This window comes from Mobula hypostoma, chromosome 6 (assembly GCF_963921235.1).
Source record: "Mobula hypostoma chromosome 6, sMobHyp1.1, whole genome shotgun sequence".
Lineage (NCBI taxonomy): Eukaryota > Metazoa > Chordata > Chondrichthyes > Myliobatiformes > Myliobatidae > Mobula > Mobula hypostoma.
Genome location: NC_086102.1, coordinates 51,369,784 through 51,391,492, shown reverse-complemented (window position 1 = coordinate 51,391,492; position 21,709 = coordinate 51,369,784). Strand labels below are relative to the sequence as shown.

Here is a 21,709-nt window from a genome sequence, read left to right as displayed (position 1 = left end):
TATTGCCATCCCTGCTTATTCTTGTAGATAGCCAATTTGGGATGACTGATAGTGTAGATAAATAGCAGACTAATATTATTACCTGGGGAAGAGATCCAAAGTAAAGTGCTTTGTCACTGACCGAATCAGATCCTCCAAGTTTGGCATTCCTGGCACAGATTTCTCTCCAGGGCCCAAGAGGAAGGTATGTTAGGGAGTATTCTGGAGCTATGTGAATACAGCAGACATTACTTCAAGCAAAATCAAAGACTAGTTGTTAAGTGAAAATGCTGAAATAGGGGGCAGAAATGAGTGTTGTTACTATTACTAAGGAGATGATGTTTGGGAAGCTGAAAAATTTGAAGGTAGATAAACCACCTGGACTAGAACCTCAAGGTTTTGAAGAGATAGCTGAAGAAATTGTGGAGGCAACGTTTCAAGAATCACGAGAATCTGGAATGGTTCCGGAAGACCAGAAAATTGTAAATGTCACTCCACTCGTTAAGGAGGGAGGCAGTAGAAATAAATTAGAGGCCAGCTAGCTGACTTCAGTGGTCAGGAAGATGTTGGGAGTTCCATTACTAAGGATGAGGTTTCAGGGTACTTGGACGCACATGACAAAAGGCCAAAGTCAGTATGGTTTCCTTAAGGGGAAATGTTGCCTGACAAGTCTGTTGGAATTCTTTGAGGAAGTAACAGGTAGGATAGACAAAGGGGAGTCACTGGATATTGCTTATCTGGATTTTCAGAACACCTTTGACAAGTTGCTGCACATGAGGCTGCTTAACAAGAGCCCATAGTATTACAGGGAAAGGTACCAGCATGGATAGAAGATTGGCTGATAGGCAGGAGGCAAAGAGGGGGAAATAAAGGGGGCCTTTTCTGGTTGGCTGCCAGTGACTAGTGGCATTCCATTGGGGTCAGTGCTGGGAACACATCTTTTCACATTTATATGGCTGTGGAGGCCAGAGTATATTTAAAGTAGAGATTGATATGCTCGATTAGTCAGGGCGTCAAAGGTTACAGAGAGAAGGCAGTAGAATGGGGTTGAGAGGAATAATGAATCAGCCATGATGGAAAGGTGGAGCAGACTCAATGGGTCATGTGGCCTAATTCTGCTCCTATGCTTCATGGTCTTATGGTAAGTTCTTATTGCAGAGTGGTAGGAGCCTGGAACAGTGTCATGTGAGGTGTTATAAGATGTAATAACATTTAAGAGGCCTGTAAAAAGACCTGTGATCAGTCATCAGTGACTAGAGGGATATAGTCCACTTGCAGATGGATGGGTTTAATTAGATTGGTATAATTCAAGGAAAATTGCTTTACCTTCATTTGTGGAAGTCCTTTCCAAGAATTTTAAAGGATGTCTACAAAAGACCTCAAATTTAAGTCATCAACATCGGATTTCTCCTGGTAAATGGAATCGCTCATCCTTAACAAATTTTTCTTAAATTTATTCTATAATCCCGCATCCCCAAAACCAATCTAGTAATACTGTTTTTCCTATAAGGCTAACTGTGTAACTAAACTTATTTTCTAATTGGGACAATGGTTACGAATTTTTGTATTTTTAATAATCTCCTCCAGTAAGATGTAGTCACTTCTTCTCAGAAATCATAACACAAGCTTTACACAAGTTCTAAATTACAATGCATTTTTTACAATTTGTCTGATTGCTTTAAAGCATGGCAGAAACATTTATAATATTCATGAAGTTGAGCAGTTGAAGAACTATCAGCAGTGAAAAAATGGATCAGGATCTGGAAAATGGAATTAACTTACTTTTATTTTTGCAGAGTTCATGGGCCAAATGGCCTAATATGTAATTATTCACAGTTGTTTTTTTGTCATATTGTATTACCTTTGGTTAACCCAATGCATCCGAAATGCTGGGATGAACTGGTGGTTTACTTCCATTAATATATTAATTGGGCTCATGCAAAAAAAATCTGCACAATTAATCACGTTTTCAAGTCAAACAACTTCAGGTCACTTCAAGAATGAACTATTTAGAAATCAATCTTTATTTAAATTACACAGTTTTAGAGAGATCCATTATTGGTTTATAATGGCTAGTTATCATTACAAAACTGCACAAATGTAACTTGCTACGAATGACTGCGTTATATTGATTTGTGTGGGCAAATAGTGTAACTTACTACAATCTGAGACAAGAACAAATGTGGCATAGCACTCTGCATATTCCAGTGTTACCAAAACATAATGGTGCAGTTTAAGTCTATCTTTTGTATATCTACAAACTTTCTCCTTAATTACAATGACCAGTTATAAATTTCATTCATCCTTTCAGAGTTCAAATTTATTCAAGATTTCACTGGCAAAAAATTAGAAGCAACAGTAAGGCAGCACATCAAAATCAGACAAAAGCTGCACTACTGGTTGTACTTTGGCTTCAATTGTAACAAGCCTGAATTGCCAATCAACCCAGTTAATAAATTCTGCCTTTGATAAATTCTGTTTTACAACTGTTAAATCGTTACCTGCTGCTTTTTACAAGACATAATTTACTGCAGTAGTTTTCCAGTATATTGACAGTTACTTAAGGATTACGCTGGTCTATCAATTAAAAACTTTTTCGGCTTCCCATAGCAGAATATCACGTTTGTTTTGATTCTCTGTCAGCTACGTCAGAATTAACACAGATCTGTGTATTTCCAAATACGGTATTGTTGTCCACACCTTCGGGGAATTCTAATTTCTCGCAGATCAGTTGCTTTAGAGGTAAATACTGCGAGATCTCATTTGGATCAGTGAAAAGATATTGTGGAACATTCTGAAAACAAAAAGCATATTGTTTATGTCTGGAGAGCAACCTATACAATGTCCCACCAGCCCCACCCAAGATGCTAACATACGAGTATATAATATATTCATTAGTTCAGTTTAGGTGAAATGGATTAATACATCTACATAAACTACAAAATTGATTTCCATACAAAGGGATAACTAAGCATTCATGTGTTATTACTGCACAGACTGCAATATATAGGAGCACAAGAAACAGGAGCAGGAGTCGGCCACCCGGCCCATCAAGCCTGCTCAGCCATTCAGTAACATCATGGCTGAACTGGCCATTGACTCAGCTCTATCTACCCATCTTTCCCCCATAACCTTCAACTTATGTAATTATTTATTTAGCGATACAGCATGGAGCAGGCCCTTCAAGCCATGCCACCCTAGCAACCCCCGGCAAACCCAACTAATCCTAACCTAATCATGGGACAATTTACAGTGACCAGTTAACCAGCTGGTATGTCTTTGGAATGTGGGAGTAAACCTAGGTGAACCCAGGGAAAACCCATGCATTCCACAGGGAGAACGTACAGACTCCTTAGAGATGGGGCTGGAATTGAACTCCAAACTCCTGAACATTTCCATCCATAACAGCATTGTGCTAACCACGATGCTAGTGGCAATACAGTGATTTGCACCTTGGCCCCAGAAGAATGCTGTTTCATTTGACTGACAAAATAGAATGGTTGAATAGTGTATGGTTGAATGACAAAATAGAAAACTTGAAATTATATAAACTCAGTTTTCTGGATTGATTCATTCTCCTACTCTGCAAAAATATATGCAACTGTGTCTTAAATATATTTAATGAGGTAGCCTCTACTGTTTCCCTGGTAAAGAATTCCACTGATCCACTACTCTCTGGGAAAAGCATTACCTCCTCATTTCCAGCCTAGATCTATTCTCTCAAATCTTGAGGCTGAGCCCTAGAACGTCCCACCTACCTGTGGAAAGAACTTTCCTGCCTCTATCTTAACCAACCATTTCATAATTCTATAAGATTCCCTCAGATTCTTCTGAATTCCAGTGTACCACTCAATTTCTCCTCCTAGGTTAACCCCCTCAACTCCAGAATCAACCTGGTGACCTTCTCTGTACTGCCTTCAAAGCCAGTATCTTTTCTCATGTAAGGAGACCAATCTGAACTGGTACTCCAGATGTCACCTGACCAACACTCTGTATGGTTGCAGCACAACTCAGTCCCTTAGTTCTTAACTACAATGAACATTCCAAATGTGAATGTTGGGTCTTCCTGTTAACAATAAGTGAAACGCATTTGCAATTCATCTACTCAGTAAAAATGAATTATTTCTAAGACAGCTTTTGAAGATTCTGGTTTAAGATGTCATTGGTGAATTTCAGCGACTTCTTGTTGGTGGCCAATGAAACAAAGAAAACAACTAAATACTTGGTTAATCACACTTTTTTCTGATAAATGATCATCACAAACAATAGCCTGTAACTTCCCTTTGAATGGAGGCAATTCTATGTGGCAGTACTGAGGTGAGGCAGCGGGCTCCTTGCTGAGTGAGGAAGAGCCAAGGTACAATCGATTTAAGCGCCAAGCCAAATCAAGGTGGCAGGCCAAATTAGAAAGGTTAAATTGAGGTGGTGGGTCCAGGCCCCAGAGCGCATTGAAGCAACTGAACCCCTTGTTTGGATGTCGATTTAGGCGCCAGGCCACATTGAAAATGTCAGGGCCAAGGTGAAGGACAGGCTGGTTCAGCTTGCTGCTTGGTTCTGTGCTGAACTAAGGGTCTGTGGAATGACTCTTTTTGTGGATTTCAGTTCAGTACACTACTTGCTTATGTTTATTGTTTGCATAATCTGTTTTTTTTTCCATTCTGCACATTGAGTGTTCGGCGTATTTTTTTAAAAATGGGTTCGCTTGGGTTTCTTTGTTTTGTGACTGCCTATTAGGAGACGAATCTCAAGGTTGTATAATGTATACACACTTTGATAATAAATGTACACGCACTTTGATAATTAATGTACTTTGAACTTTGAAGATATCAACAATTCAGACCTACATTTCAGAATAATCAAAACAGAAGATGAAAAGAATTTTGTAATTTAGTGATGCACTGCCAAATGTCTACCAATTCACAGGTTATTTCATTTCAAATCGCAACTATTAAAGAAGGTACCTGAAGAGCCGATACATAACTTTCCCGGGTGCTGTACTCAGAAAGAAGGTAGTTTTTGTCAGCCTAAGAAAGAAAAATCTGTTTAAATAACTAATATTCATTATTTAGATAACGCAACTACCTTTTATAGTAATTTACCTTTCTAAAAACTTTACATTATATTTTGGACTTCTCTCTAAATATACAACATAGAGGCTGGCTTATTAAACCACAAAATACACCAGCATTTAATTTCTCTTTGTTCTTTAAAAACTTAGATTTTAAAGAACAAAGAGAAATTAATAGTTCCTATTAAAACTGAAATACAATGCATGGGAGTTGTGACTTCTTTTAAAAATATTATGCCAGGAACATCAACATCAGGTAGGAGGTACAGAAGCCTGAAGGCACACACTCAGCGATTCAGGAACAGCTTCTTCCCCTCTGCCATCCAAATTCTAAATGGACATTGAACCGTTAAGCACTACCTCAATTTTTTAATACAGGTCGACCTTCACTAATCCGACTACCTGTAAATCCGGTTCCTTCGATAATCCGGCACTGATTATGCTTGATGTGATCCTTCTATAATTCAGTATTTTCACTAATCCGGCACTCCTCAGGTCCCAATGGCGCCAGATTAGTGAAGGTCGACCTGTATATATTATTCCTGTTTTTTTACATGAATTTTAATCTATTCAACATATACTGTAATTGATATACTTATTTATTATTATTTTATTTTTTTCTTCTTCTATATCATGTAGTGCATTGGACTGCTGCTGCTAAGTTAACAAATTTCATGACACACGCCAGTGATAATAAACCTGATTCTGATTTTTCCTTTATGTCCCACACAGTGGAATGAGTATTTCCAAAATTTTCAGCTTTTCTTTCAGATGCTCAGCATCTGAAATACTACTGTGTTCAACAATGAACAGAAATATATTAGAATTTTGAAAACTGCAATACTTAGTTTCCTTAGTAATACAAATTACATTTTGAAAATCTTGAGATAATAAATGAAAAGTATAAAATCCACCCTAATTTATCTATATTGATCAAACCTACATTATTCAATTACTTCAACTTTTTCAAATGATCTTACACATTTATTTCTCAGTACTTCAACCAGGGATTAAGACACCCAATGGAGGACTCAAGATTAACAACACTAAAGAGCAATACAAAAAATGGTATCTTAAAAAGTCACAATTAAAAAATTAAAATTGCCAAAACTAGCATGCACTTCTTGCAAAAGATCAATCTCACCCTTGGTAAGAAGATATACCAGAGCGCAAGCTAATATAAAATTATAACCCAAATTGATGTGATAGAGGAAGATAAATACAGCTCCAAAACTAGACTATTACGGATCTAAATAAAATACTGTCTTTAATTATAGCCATTCTCTAATGCATAAAATAGTTATTTTATTATATATTGCAAGTTCCTACGAACACCAATGTGATAACAACCAGATAATCTGATTTAGGAATGGTTGAGACACTCAGATAACTGCCCTGATCTTCTTCAAAATAATACCCTGGTATCTATTTTTTGCATCCAATTGGAGGCCTTGTAGGTAGCACTTCAAAAAGCGTACCTTTTCTTTGTTTATGCAGTCTTACATGATTAAGTACCAAACTCAAGAGATGAGAGCTGTTACCCATCAGAGAGTAATAGTACCAAACAAATTATAAATCATCTAATCCAAACCTGAAAATAGCCAAACATTCTGTAATGAGTAGGAGAAAATGTAATCTTTGGGGTGCATTCATGCAGTATTGGATTGGGGATGATCTGATCATAATATAATTATCCCAATAATCCTGCTTAATGGCCAATCCAAAAGTACATAGGATAATTAAGGAGTGACAGGTTCGCATTTTACAAATTTAAAACTGCAGATTGAATGCATTAAGGTAACTAATCTGAAATTGATGAATTGCTTAACTTTATTATCCTACTAAAAATGAAGAATAAAACAAATCTGTTTATCCATTCTCTCCTCTACATCGGAGAGACCAAACACAGACTGAGAGATCACTTTTGTTGAGCACCTCTGCACTGTCCACCACAAAAGACAAGATCTCCTGGAGGCTACTCATTTCAATTTGACTTCCCATTCTGACATGTCTGTCCATGAACTCCTTAACTGCCATGATTAGGCCAAACTCAGGTTAAAGAAGAAACACTTTACACCAGTAGTCCCCAACCTGATGGCAACCTACAGGAATTACTGTAAGTTAATTTCTCTTAACTTCCAGTAATTTCTCCCCCTTCCTCCTCTTTTTCCATTCCCCATTTTGCTTTCCTCTGATCCTTTCTTTTCTCCTAACCTATCCATCACCTCCTTCTGGTTCCCTCCTCCTTTCCTTTCTTCCATGGTCCGTTCTCCTCGCCTATGAGTTTCCTCCTCCTTCAGCTCTTTACCTCTTCCAGCTATCCCATCTCAGCTTCCTACTTCACCCACCTTCCCCCTCATTTAGTCTCATCCATCATCTGCCAGCTTGTACTCCTTCCCCTTCCCACAACTTCTTATTTTGCTTCTTCCCTCTTTCTTTCCAGTCCTTATGAACGGTCTCGGCCTAAAATTTCGACCATTTATTCCCCTCCATAGATGCTGCCTCACCTGCTGAGTTTCTTCAGCATTTTGTGTGTATTTTACAAGATATCCAGCTGTGGAATCTTTTATTATTTATCATTCTTACCTCATGATAAACTCTTGTGTCATTTGTTCGAATGAGTACACCATCAACTCTCAAGAAAAATCTCAACAGAACAAAGAAACTAGATGGCATCACTCTCTGGAAGAGGAAAATGAAATAATCAATCATACTGCACACATCAGTCCCAATTTCCTATGCCACAAGAACTTATTGAACAATTCTATATTTCTTTTATATATCTGAGCTATAGTTTAGCAAAAATTTAATAGAAAAATTGTTTTGTGACAAAGAAATTAATATGTATCGCAACAAAATATAATTTCAAACAAAGAATAACTGACGCCTTTTAAACAAATGAACACAGATGAACCTTAGCAATTTTTATAACTGCAGAATAGCCGGCTGAATAATCTTGTCTTCCTATTTTCTTGAAAGTACTGTCCTTTTTGTAAACAAAACTTTTAACTTAAATTCACCAAGATTTAAAATTTCGACAGAAAAAAGACATCTTAACCATAAATTGGGAAAACACCATACACAGAAACTTACACCATAAGTTTTTGAAGAGCATAAGGATTAGAACGTAAACCACAAAATATAGGAACAGGATTAGGGCATTTAGCCCATCGAGTCTGCACCACCATTTCATCATGGTGGATCTATTATCCCCCCTCAGCCCCAATTTCCTGCCTTCTCCCCATATCCTTTCATGCCTTGACTATTCAAAAATCTAACAAGCTCTGCCTTAAACATACCCAATGACAGCCTCCACGGCCACATGTGGCAATGAATTCCACAGATTCACCACTCTCTGGCTAAAGAAATTCCTCTTCACCATTCTAAAAGGATCCCCCTCTATTCTGAGATTGTGTCCTCTGGACTTAGACTTCCCCACTATAGGAAACATCTTCTCCCTATCGATTCTAAAGAGGCCTTTCAAAATTCAATAGAATGAGTGGTGCCCTCATTGAAACCTCTGAATTCCAGCGAGTACAGGCCTAAAGCCATCAAACACTCTTCATAGGACAAGCTTTTCAATCCCAGACTCATTTTTGTGAACCTCCTTGAATCCTCTCCAATGTCAACAGTTCCTTTCTTAGATAAGGGTTCCAAAACAGCTCACAATTCTCCATGAGGCCTTTCCAGTGCTTTATATCCTCGTCCTCTTGAAATGAATGCTAACAATGTATTTTCCTTCCTCACCACCGACTCATCCTGTAAAAATTAACGTTTAGGGAATCCTGCACAAAGACTCCCAAGTCCCTTTGCACCTCAGATTTTTAGTATCAAAATAAAAGGCCTGGGCTGCAATAACTAAGTCACACCGAAGGACATATTATTAAAATGCCTCAAGTAAGCTAACATCAACACCTAATGGTTTATGGACATGATATAAATTATTTCTACCAATAAAACATCACAAAATTATCATAGTGCATTTTCAACATTTGCTTAGTGGATTATTAGTAGTTAATAAATAGTTTTCATTGTTCTGGTGCTCTTAGCTGAATAAAAATTCTGTTTTAGCTTGCTTTGCAATAAGGGATGGTTACTATTTTTCCACAAGAGGAAACTGACATATAATACATCTTACCACTTTTACACTCAGCATAGAAACACCATGATCATGAAGTTCATCTTCAAACAACAGAACTTCTTCAAAATACATGATTTGCTCTCTTGTTTTCAACTTCTCCAAATCAATGCGTTCAGTTGTGGGAGTGACCTACAAGAGATGAATATGTACCATTCATCCGAAAGAACGACAATTGATTGTTTAACTGGTTACATTTATGTAGCAGCTTTAATTTACATGTAGCATGTTAAGGTGCTTCTCAAAAGAATGACATCATTGAGCAAAATTTGACACCACACATTAAGGAAAAAGTAGGGCAAATGGTCAATAGTGTGTTCAAAAAGATAGATTTGTTGGACAGAAGAAAGTGGCAGGGAATTGGTATCAGAGTTTGGGGGCTTGGCAGCTAAAAGATAGAGAGATTAGATTCAAGAGAGTTGGACTAAAAAGTTCATTTAAAGGTTGGCGCAGATGAAACGGGCATTGAGGATGAATTTTAAAATTGACAGAATACATTATAGCTTGAATGCATGGTCCAAAGTTCATCGCAATCAAAAATAACATAACACACTGAACAACTTTGTTCAGTTTCCAACAGTCTCCAATAGCTATAGTATGAAGTAGCAGGAGTACCATATAAAATGGGTTCTCTTTCCATTATTGTGGTACTGAATATCCCGTGGAAACTAATTTTCTACTTTACAATGATGAAAAATAGGAAGGGTCAAGGAATAAGGCAGTTATTCAAAGCAGAAAATACTGGCAAAACATAGGTAATGCAGCATCTGTGGAAAGGAAAAGTATTGATGGTCTCTCATCAGAACAGGTATCTATTATCTTTGCATCACTTTAAATGACACTTGTTTAATGATTGCTCATTTTGCCAAGTATACTCCTCTAAAAAGAGAATAGCCTTAAAAATCGCTGACATAATAAGGAGAGTGAAATTAACAACTTACCTTTAGCTTTAAATTATCACCAAATAATGTTCCTTTATAGTGTGTGGTAAATGTCCAGTCATAAGGTTTAACAACCTTTGAGTGTTCAGAATCCGCCCTGAGATTAAAATAATGCAAAGATATAATCATGAAATCCATAAGATATACTTCTAGTTAAATTCTTCATAATTAAAATAAAGTTTTAATGCCTGAAAAATAAACAGAAACTCCAAAAGGTAAATCCAGTTATATTTAACCAAATGTCTGAACAATCACCATACAACCAAAAACATGTTTAGTTCCAAAAGCAATGTTCATCATTTGCATTGCTATTTCCTCACCTGCTCTCCTGCCAAGCCTCTGCACATGCTACTTTAACTGTACCATGTCCATTATCCACTGTCCTTAAGGCATCTGTTGCATTAAATACAATGCCGAATCCACCAGCATGTTGAACCCTTAAAACATTATCACCAAACAACATCTCTGGAAGGGAATGCATCTTCATTTCCTCCGCTAACCTGTTGGTTAATCATTCAGATTACATTATGAAAAATCTTAACAATAAAATGCATTTAGGTTTAAGAGTCTGTACAAACTCACAATGTTGTCCTTTTTTGTATTTGCAGTTTGTTATCTTTTGTACATTGGTTGTTGCTCCATCTTTGTCGTGTGTGTCTTTTCACTGATCTATTGTGTTTCTTTGTATCCACTATGAATGCCCACAAGATAATGAATCTCTGCAGTATATGTTGATGTATATGTAATTTGATAATAAATTTACTTTGAATTTTGTTCTATATTTGAATTCAAGTTTCAGCACATACCACCAAGCATGAAAAATAAAGACAGTATAAGATAATGATAATTTATCATTGTGGATAAGTTTATAGATTTTTTGAAAATTGAGGAGAATAACATACTACATTCATCAATAATTGAATACATTGATCCAGAACGTTAAAATACCGCAAGTTAATAAATACAGTTAAAAAAATGAAAGATGGCACTAATTTATTACTTCTCAATATCCTTTGATTTCATAATATGACTTTTGTTGGCAGTGAGCTTCCATGGTCCAAAGTTAAATTCTTGTTTGCTGTTTTTGAAACTTTGCGTCGTCATAATGGCCAAGTGTCAGCTAAAATTTAAAGCAAAAATCACAGTTACTATTTGATTTAGTCAGCTATACTACACATGCAAAATAATAATGCAAAAATTAAATTATGTACCTAAACATCTGTTAAGCGATTACAGCAATAGACATTGAGATCAGTAAGATTCTTGTAATCCAAAATAGTTTTGATGGAAAATCAATTGAATTTGACTTCTTAGGTTTTGCAGAACTTCTCTTCTGAGAGCTAAGTGAAGAAGCCGATCAGGCAATGGACTTCAACTTACTCTGAGAGCTCCAAAAATGTAATTTCAGACTGTCGTTGGCCAGAAGGAACTACGGTCTAGCGGATTTGAATGAATCAAGGACAGTGGAAGTAGACAAAAAAAATCTACAGTTTACAAATTAATGGATTCAGGTGAAGCAGTCAAACTAACTGTCTTTGTTTCCTCCCCATTTTGTGTACTCTGAATTGATTCTTGCTCTGCGATAATCTAATCAGATTGGACACAAGACGCTTCAGGTAGTGACCTGCTAAACTTGAGACCATTCTCAAATGAGTAGCTATTTATTATGTAAAGCTTGAAATATTGCAGAATATTAGTAGCTCAGGATGGCTATTTGGAAGTTTGCTTGATCACCAAGCTTGGGAAAATGTTCGCAAACTTTCCAGCTCCAATCGAGAAGCCATCATCAGTGCACAGTTGAGGGTGTTGTCTCCTCAGAATACCAGCTTATACACTCTTCCAGGGTCCGAATGGATATTGATTAGACATCGTGATCCAACTGACTGATTCAAAACGCTTTAGTTCAGCAGTAGAAGATTCTGATTGGCTAGCTTCGAGGGAGGTCCATCGGAAGTGTTTGCTTCGTTGTCCAGATCCCACAATTACTGGCAATACATTGATTGTTGACACCGTTGTTTCTCTTTTCTCCATATACCGGATCTATGTTGATGTGTTTGTAAATGGATTCTTCTGTAGAGAACCATGCTTTGAGAGATTCTTGCTCTTTTTTTGTTCTTGCATGAGTCAAGACTGTGGATGTCGTCCAGTTGAAATGGTGTCCTTCATTTTCATGAGCTGATACTAGCAAGAGTGGGTCGTGCCTTCTGCTCACATGGCCTAGTTGATAGTTTTCTTCTTGTTTGAAGCCAACGTAGCATTTGTCACTGTCACTACATTGGATTTTGTAGATAACATTCGTTCTATCAGTCACATTTTGTTGCGCTTTTTGAGTCTTGATAGTTTCCTCCTCAAAGTTGCAGTCGGTTTGTGAACAACTGTGATGTTGGGTTGCTGAAGCAGCCATGCTGTCAATTCCAAAACATTCTTTATGTACGGCAATACAATTCATTTGCTCATCGTTCATGTACACTGTAGGAGACCAACTATTGTGGATGTGAGCTTCCCCACAGACACATGGAGATTTAAAATGGGACTATGAGGAACAGGTGGTCAGCAGCAGAAACTCCTTTTTAACTGGTATAATATTTTCTGTTCTTTAATTGTTCATGAAAGGTCAGGAAAACTTAGTAGGTGTGCACACAGGTATTCATTGTCCAAGTACACACGTTCTTCAGTTGGGACAATAAAGGTATTTGTCGGTAAATTCAGATTCTCTCTCTGTCTTCCTGATCATTATTACAAGGGGTGATTCTTGTAACAGAATTAGCATCCCTATTGAAGATTTAAGGATAAATCTCTTCATTCAGTAGGAGACTCGAGTTGGACCACATGGGTGAGGTACAGAGAGATCTGGGGCTGGGTGATGAGCTGTTACTTACCCAGGATGAAGAATTCAGGAAATTCTGCAAATCCAAAGGACTTGGATTGTTTTGATTGGAGGGGATACCTCCAGAAATGTGTGTTGAGGAAGTAGCCACAATATGAGGAGTTTGTCAGTCACCTGGCTGCGGGATGCCCTTTGGAAAATTGCCCAAGGGAAGCTGTTGGGCAGGAAGCTTAAACAATTATAAAAAACCAATAGCAGTTGGCTATTTAATTGAGGATTTGATTGAATTACAACAGAATACCAAAACAGAAATAGTCCGTGAGCCAGGACCCCGAATTTGGGCCTCCGGTACTATCTGGGGGGAATAATTCTTATAGAATTGGCAAGGTATACACCGCTAGTTCTAGAAAATACGTAATAGCATTGCAGCGGTGGTAGCTTTCTGTGTGTTAGCCCCCAAGGACATTGCCTCCAACCTGATGAAGGCATATGAGGTTGGTGAGCAATGCTATGCAACCTTCAAGGATGAGAGACAAGAGGAAGACCCACCAGCAAATAAATTCCCTATGTGTAAGAAGAGAGAACTGAAATCAAATGGGAGGGCAAACATCTTGAAAGCACACAGGTCTTTGTTTGGACGCATCATAGTGATGGCACAAGGGCGCAGTCTACATATGGAGGATATCCTTTCTCATCCCCTGGGACCATTGCCCTGGGCCCTGTCCACACCAGAAGGATTGCTGAGAAAGACAATTAAAGCTGCTTTAGCCACAACCTTGCAGAAAAATGTAGCAGTAGAAGAGCAACTCCCAGGAAACTCTGCTACAGTGGTTGATGGAATGAACTTGGTCCAAAGAGTGAAAGGTGATCAAGTTACTTTCAGAGATGTTGCCACAACAATTCTGGGTATGGCTCTGAGGGAAGGCAGTCAGAGTAGCAGAATAGATGTTGTGTTCGACACATACAAAGAGAACTATATCAAGAATAGTGAAAGATCTCTATGGGGTGAAGAGACTGGTCATGAGTTGCAAGGTATCACAGGCACGCACATGGTGAGGCAGTGGAGGAGCTTCCTGACCAAAGTTAGTAACAAAAATAGTCTCATTAGCTTCATAGTCCATGAATGGAGGAAGGCGAAGTACAGAGCAAAGCTACAGCAGTAGATTCTGTATGCAACTGTGAATGACAAACGTTACAGAATCACATCTCAAGACAGTGAGGTGGTGTCAGCTCTTCAGTGTCAACGAGAAGCAGATAGCCTCCTAATTCTCCATGCTGCCCATGCCACAAGAGAGGGATATCAATCTGTAGTGATTTGCTCAGAAGACACAGATGTCTTTATCATTTTGTGACAAGATTGAGGCCCCATTGTTCCAGAAGTGTGGCACTAGAACCCATACAAGGCTTGTAGACATCAGGAAGGTTGCTGCCACAGGTTTGTAGAGCTCTCATCGGGTTGCACGCATATACAGGATGTGACACTGTAAGCGTTTTTGCAGGCAAAGGGAAGACAAGTGCCCTAAAACTTCTGACCAACAACAGGGAAACTCAGGACACACCCTTAGAGTTGGGTCAGGAATGGGACCTCTCCCCAGAACTGATGGACAAACTGGAGGCATTTATATGTCTCCTGTATGCCCCAAAAGCAAGGTCAATGAGCTCAGGTATCACCTTTTCTGTGCCAAAAAAGGTGAAATTGAAAGTTATCAACTCCCACCGTGCAAGGACTGCTTAACAAAACATGCACAGTGAGCCAACTACCAGGCTGGTATATGGAGAAGATGTTTGGAGAAGGACCCACAAGTGCCAAACCCTGTTGGCAGGGGATGGAAGATGGAAAGAGAAGAGGAAGCTGAACAGTTGGTGGTGCACTGGATGGAAGGCCAGCCAGCACCCGATGCTGTCCTGGATCTACTGGCCTGTAACTATCCAAAAAATGTTCACTCCCAGGATGTATGTGTGTTGCAAATGACCTCAGGTGTACTGACATGTGTAGACCAGAAGACTGTGAGAACCAGGCATCTACCTCACAGAGTGTGAAAAGTTCAGATGAAGATGTGGAAGACTTGGAAAATTATGATTATTAATAGGTTCTGAAAGTATGGAAAGCAGTCTCTGATCAAATATATTCATTTTACAACAAATGGGGTCTAGATTATGGCCGTGTGGAACCCCCATATTTGAATTATTGTTCTGTAATTTTATATGCTATGACAACAGCTTAAGATTATTTTGATTTGATACAATATGGAAAATATCATGACATTGATAAAACTCCAGAAATCTCTCCAAGTGAGGTTTTTTACCTTTTGGGGATTGGGGTAACATTTTCTGCTGTACTGATGTTAATATGGAATATATACAAAAAGTGATTACTTATTTGAATTCCTAAATAAATTCTCCTCAAATCTATGTGATTAATGTGTCCTAGGGTTTTTACTGACTTTTCCAAAATAAACAAATATTTTTCTAAATGAAATGATTCACTCAACTGAAATTGGGCATTGTACTGCGAATGCCACCAATGACATAGTTTTCAATGTAGAATTTTATAACAACATTTGATGAAAAGTGTTTGAACTCAGCTATCATTGCGACAAATTTCAATGTTGAGGGATCACTGATGACAAAATACCACTAGGTTGAATATATACGTTGGCCACTTTTCAGAAATGCTTATTTTAGGGTAGTGTTATAAAATGCATGATCGCACACATAAAGCTACCACTGGTGCAATGCTATCACATACTTTCTAACTCTAGAGATGTCTACTTTGCCAAAAATCACTATTGAGTATTATTCCCCTCAGACGGTACTGACCAACTCTACTGGCTCACGGACTAAAAGGCACAGGTTAGAAACAGAAAACGAATATTAGCGTAAAGCAGAAGCCGAGCGAGATGGGTTACAACAGGAAATTCTACAATATCAGCAAAAGGCAGAAGCCAAGTGAGGTAGGTTACGACAGGAATCCTAGAAAACCAGCATAACGCAGAAGCCGAGCAGGCGAGGTTAGAAGAACACAAAAGGATCCAAAAGGAGGTAGAGAAAGGGTAACACACATCAAAGTTGCTGGTGAACGCAGCAGGCCAGGCAGCATCTCTAGGAAGAGGTACAGTCGACGTTTTGGGCCGAGACCCTTCGTCAAGTCTCGGCCCGAAACATCAACTGTACCTCTTCCTAGAGATGCTGCCTGGCCTGCTGCGTTCACCAGCAACTTAGATGTGTGTTGCTTGAATTTCCAGCATCTGCAGAATTCCTCGTGTTTACGTAGAGAAAGGGTTACTGATCTACAGGGCCAGAGAGATATGGACGATGCATATGAACCGGTTTCAGATGAAGTATGAGAGATTACTCAAAGAAAAAAGTAAACACGAGGAAGCAGCTGAACTAGCGAAAGATGAAGTAGAAGGATTAAGGAAACAGTGTAATGACTTAAAGATGGCTATGAATACAATTCAGAAATCAGCTCAGGAAAGGAAGAGTAACACTAGCAATCCTGCAAAGTGTTTAAATCAGATACTAAAGTTGTAGAACCAACTTGCCGCACAGAGAGGAATAATATATGCTTTTGGATCTGAAAGAGGGGAGGAACATGAATATGGAGATATTGACTGGCGTGATTTAGCAGATGAAGCTACTAGATACGGTTATGATAATTATGAAGCACCATTTCCTGAGGAACTCCCGCCGACACCCTACCAACAGGAGCTGGTGCTACCACCCTCACAATTGGCAACCCTAGTTACTATCGGGGGGGGTGGGGAGAGCCAGGAGAGGAAATCAAAATTACAATATAACATACACTACACTATTGTAACATATCAACTCCTGCCTGAGAAGTGACATCAATCCGCTCCAATTTGCCTACAGGTCAACAGTAGATACCACTTCATTGGCTCTTCACTCAACTCTGGAACATCTGGACAGTGAAGATGCATACATCAAGATGCTTGCTCTTCATTGACTACAGCTCAGCATTCAAAATTATCATCCCTCAAAACCAATTAATAAGCTCCAAGACCTAAACCACAATTATCTCCTTTGTACAACTGGATCCTACTTTGGTCACTTGTAGACCCCAATCAGTTTCGATTGGCAACAGCATCTCCTCCACAATCACCATGAGCATAGGTGCACCACAAGACTATGTGTTTAGCCCCCTGTTCACTCAACCATGGAACATCTGGACAGCAAAGATGTATACATCATGATGCTTCTCATCAACTACAGCTTGGCATTCAATACCATCATCCCCTCAGAACTAATCAATAAGCTTCAAGAACTAGGCCTCAATACCTCCTTGTGCAATCGGATCCTCACTTGCAGACCCTAGTCAGTTTGGATTGGCAACAACATCTCCTCTACGATCTTTTATCAGCACCACAAGGCTGTGTGCTTAGCCCCTGCTCCACTCTCTTTACAACTATGATTATGTGCCTAAGCACAGGTCCAATGCCATATTCAAGTTTGCTGATGATATTACTAAATACATTGTCACAGGCAAAATGAAGCATATTGGAAACTGGCTGAGTAGTACTATAACAACTTATTACTGAACGTCAGCAAAACCAAAGAACTGTGTATTGACTTCCGGAGGAGGAAACCAGAGGTCCATAAGACAGTCCTCATCAGGAGATCAGAGGTGGAAAGAGTCAGCAACAGTAGTGCCTCCATTTTCTTCTAAGTTTGTGAAGATTCAGCATGTCATCTAAAACTCTGACAAACTTGTGTAGATGTACGGTGCAGAGTCTACTGACTGTTTGCATCATAACCTGGTATGGAAATATTAATGCCCTTGAACATAAAAGCCTACAAAAAGCAGTGGATACAGCCTAGTCCATCACAGGTAAAGTCCTCCCCAACACTGAGCATATCAACAAGGAGCAATGTTGCAGGAAAGCAGCATACATCAAGGACAGCACCCCCCCCCCCCAACCCAGATCATAACTTCTTCTCACTGCTGTTATCAGGAAGGAGATACAGGAGCCTCAGGACCCACATCACCAGGTTCAGAGATGGTTATTACCCCTTAACCATCAGGGTGTTGAACCAGAGGGGATAAATTCACTTACCCCAACAATGAACTGTTTGCACAACCTATGGACACACTTTCAAGGACTCATCTCAAGTTCTCAATATTTATTTTTTATTATTATTCTGTTTGTTTTTTTTGTATTTGAACAGTTTGTTGTCTTTTGCACATTGGATGTTTGTCCATATTGTTGTGTGCAGCTTTTCATTGATTCTATTGTGTTTCCTTGTGTGTGTGCACGCACACGCGGCCTCCGTCGGTCGCAGTCGACCATGGGTACTGCGCCTCTGGTAGTCACTGGTTTGCTGAGCAGCGTCGACTGTGGCTATTGAAACCGATGCTGGAACAGCAGGCTCTGCCACAGTCGTTGCATGTATAGGGCGTACGTATCGTGAATTCCTACGAGAAAATGAATCTTAGGGTTGAGTATAGTGACGTATGTACTTCAAAGTTCAAAAGATCAAAGTAAATTTATTATCAAAGTACTTTGTATTTATAACACCATATACAACCTTGAGATTCGTTTTCTTGCGGGCATACACAGTAAATCCAAGAAACACAACAGAATCAATGAAAGGCCTTTAATAATAAATTTACTTTGAACATTTGCCATATGCTCCATTTCCTACCACATTCCAAAGACAAGATGGCAGATCATTGTAAAGTAAACCCTCAAGGTAGGCAAGTAGCAAAAGATTGGGAAAAACAAGGGTGCTGACGGCTATGGACTTGCAACACTTTTCTGTATTGAAATATGCCAAGTGACAGCACTGTAATTTGTAGGTACCAAGCAGAGTAAGTATATTCACAAAAACTTTAAAAATCTCATCAATGGGATATTTAAACCATATTGCAGTCTGGACTCTATCCAACGTTATATCCAGGGACCATGCCAGCAGAGTTCATCCACTTTTTGCATAGTCGTTCCCAATCCAGCTACTACTGGGCTCATCATCATCCAAATACTATGCAACAATTGCTGCAATTTACCCATATTGAGAATATCTTCACTCTGTCTCCATACGAATAGCACCTACCAATCTGCCTTCTGTTCTCCTCGTAACCAATGTTATTATCCTGGTGATATTACCCTGCCACACACTCTCCTAATTTTACCCAACAAACCTCTCTATTTTATTTGAAATCACACACTCAATTCCATAATCTTCCATTAACTTCTTTACTCACTCCAGTTTAATTCACTTTAATAATTTTAATGTGTCCTGTCTCCTCTCTTTGGACAATCTTTGCCCCTTCTAATGCCACCCCAATCTCTTTATGTCTACTGTATTTTTTCAATGTCCTATTATTACTGGTAGTTCTTTTTTGATGTACTCATTCACCACCCAATCTTTTTGCTCCTCTTTCCCCATCACTCCCAAATCATACCAATCCCTCCCCTTCACACACCTCCATCTTCATATTTCATTCCCTTTTCTGACTTCTTTGCTCCCCGACCCTCGCACACCCAAGCCCACCCCTCACCCTCCTCCCCTTCCCCACACTCTCCTCCCCTTCCCCTCACCTCAACCGTCACCCTCCTCCCCTTGCCCTGGCCTCACCGTCACCCTCCTTCCCTTGCCCTCACCTCACCCCTCACCCTCCTCCCCTTCCCCTCGCCTCACCCTCATTCCATTCCCTTCCCCTCCCGTAACCCCCATTCCATTCCCTTCCCTTCCCCTCCACTCCCCTGTCATCCTCATTCCATTCCCCTCCCCTCACCCATCGCCCTCCTCCCCTTGCTCTCGCCTCACCCGTCACCCTCATTCCATTCCTTTCCCTTCCTCTTCCCTCCCCTATCACCCTCATTCCCTTCCTCTCGCCTCACCCGTCACCCTCATTCCATTCCCTTCCCCTCCCCTCCCCTATCACCCTCATTCCATTTCCCTTCCCCTCGCCTCACCCGTCACCCTCATTCCATTCCCTTCCTCTCCCCTCCCCTATCACCCTCATTCCATTCCATTTCCCTTCCCCTCGCCTCACCGCCTCCTCGCGCTCAGATCCGACGCGCCGCCGTTGCTCTAGTCTACTGTTTTCTCGAGGCCGGGTCCGACGTCATTCCAGCCCGGCATCACCCCCTTTCCGACAGAGAGTTCCGCTTTCTCACATTACAGTTCCCCAAGACAAAGAGGGCAATTTCATCATAAAATAAATAAAAGTATTCAAAGCACTTTACCCCTTGGCTTTTTCCTGTTCGTGATTTCAATTATGAAAAACATTCAAGAATTGACTGCGGTCCTTCTGCTTAAAGTGTCCGTTGGGACCGGAATCTGAGAGAAAAAAATGTTTGTGATAAAATCCAGGGGATGGCTGTAGAATACAGATCTATTTCTTTCCGTACAGTGACTCCCCTTAGCGCTAATTTTTGACTGATAACTTATCCATGCGCATTGATTTGTTGCTCTCTCTGCAAAGTGAATATACAAGTTAACTTCTCCTTTGACCGTGTATTTTATTTATCTGATCTGTAGTTCCACAGACTTAACACATTGGCGACGAGTACAAACCTAAATGTCAGCGAATATCACCAACTCCATCGACAGTTACAAGATGACAGAACACAGAGGAAGGGGGAGATACAGCGAGAGGAAAGACTGAACCAGTACAGAGAAGGCAATCACGGATCCTAGCACAAGGATGCGTGAGTGACAGTACACAGTGAAAGACGCCCAACTAGCAAAACTAAAGTGGAAGTAACATGACGATGGCCTTAGTCGGGAAGGTTGACATATTTGATAGTGTTAATGAGGACTGAGAATCGTATATCGAGAGGGTTGAACTGTATTGTAACGCTAACGATGTGGATGAGGAAAAGAATGTCTCCACACTTCTTATCTTATTGGGTGCTAGAATATACAGCCTCTTATTGCAACTTAGTAATTCCTGAAAGCCAGCAAGCAAGACATTTGATGAAATTGTTGAAATTTTACAAAATCACAAGCCCAAAACTGTTAGTAAAAGCTGAGAGGTTTAGATTTAACTATAGGAACCAGTCAAAAGGATGAAAGCATTTCTGAATACATTGCAGAACTATGCAAACTTTCCCAATACTGTGACTTTGGAGATGGACTTTCTGATGTATTAAGGGATAGGCTTGTATGTGGCATACATAGTCAAAGCACTCAAAAGAGGCCACTGTCAGAAAGGGACCTAACCTTAGAACAGGCATTGACCATTGAAATATCAATGGAGACAGCAGCAAAGGATGTGTCAGAATTACAGAAAAAGAGTTCAGAATGCAAACACACAAAATGTCCTTAAATGGTGCAAAAAGCCAAAAATGTCATCGATGTGGCAAATCCTCCCATGATGCAAATGACTGTTCGTTCAAAGAAAAAGTTTGCTGAAAGTGTCACAGACAAGGCCTCATAGAGAGAATGTGCAAGCCCGACAAAAAGCACAACTAAAGAGAAAAACCACACAGAGTGAAAAGATTCAAACATGAAACTAAACAAATGCATAAACTGACTGAATTAGACAACACAGAGTCTGACAAAGGTGAGCCATCATGCCTAAAACTGCATAGCGTTACTGAGGCAGATTGCAAAATCATATTGTAATCCAGGTTAATTAAACCCAAAATTGCAATGGTACCTACCATTGAACGAAGTTTACCGATATATAAAAAAAAAGATTTTGAAAAAAATTCTATGCGAGGGAGGGGTGGGCTGGACACAATGGACAAGGAGAGAAACGCAGCGTCGACTAGAAGCTGAAGACA

The 21,709-nt window shown here is 39.6% G+C and overlaps 1 protein-coding gene across 4 annotated transcripts; it reads right to left on the bottom strand.

Annotated features, from left to right (window-relative positions):
• Nucleotides 1-1,747: 1,747 nt before the first annotated feature.
• Nucleotides 1,748-20,276, bottom strand: tiprl (TIP41, TOR signaling pathway regulator-like (S. cerevisiae)). 4 transcript variants are annotated; one of them, XM_063049885.1, is made up of 8 exons: nucleotides 20,165-20,276; nucleotides 11,127-11,246; nucleotides 10,447-10,626; nucleotides 10,127-10,223; nucleotides 9,186-9,317; nucleotides 7,634-7,729; nucleotides 4,941-5,003; nucleotides 1,748-2,773 (listed from the first exon to the last, which is right to left on the bottom strand). In XM_063049885.1, exons 2-8 carry the CDS (start codon nucleotides 11,228-11,230, stop codon nucleotides 2,597-2,599), a joined length of 849 nt encoding a protein of 282 aa, XP_062905955.1. In that variant the 5' UTR covers nucleotides 11,231-11,246; nucleotides 20,165-20,276; the 3' UTR covers nucleotides 1,748-2,596. The 4 variants fall into 4 exon arrangements, with proteins under 4 accessions (XP_062905955.1, XP_062905954.1, XP_062905957.1 ...); XM_063049884.1 differs by lacking the exon at nucleotides 20,165-20,276 and adding an exon at nucleotides 19,972-20,057; XM_063049887.1 differs by lacking the exon at nucleotides 20,165-20,276 and adding an exon at nucleotides 19,026-19,335.
• Nucleotides 20,277-21,709: the final 1,433 nt, after the last annotated feature.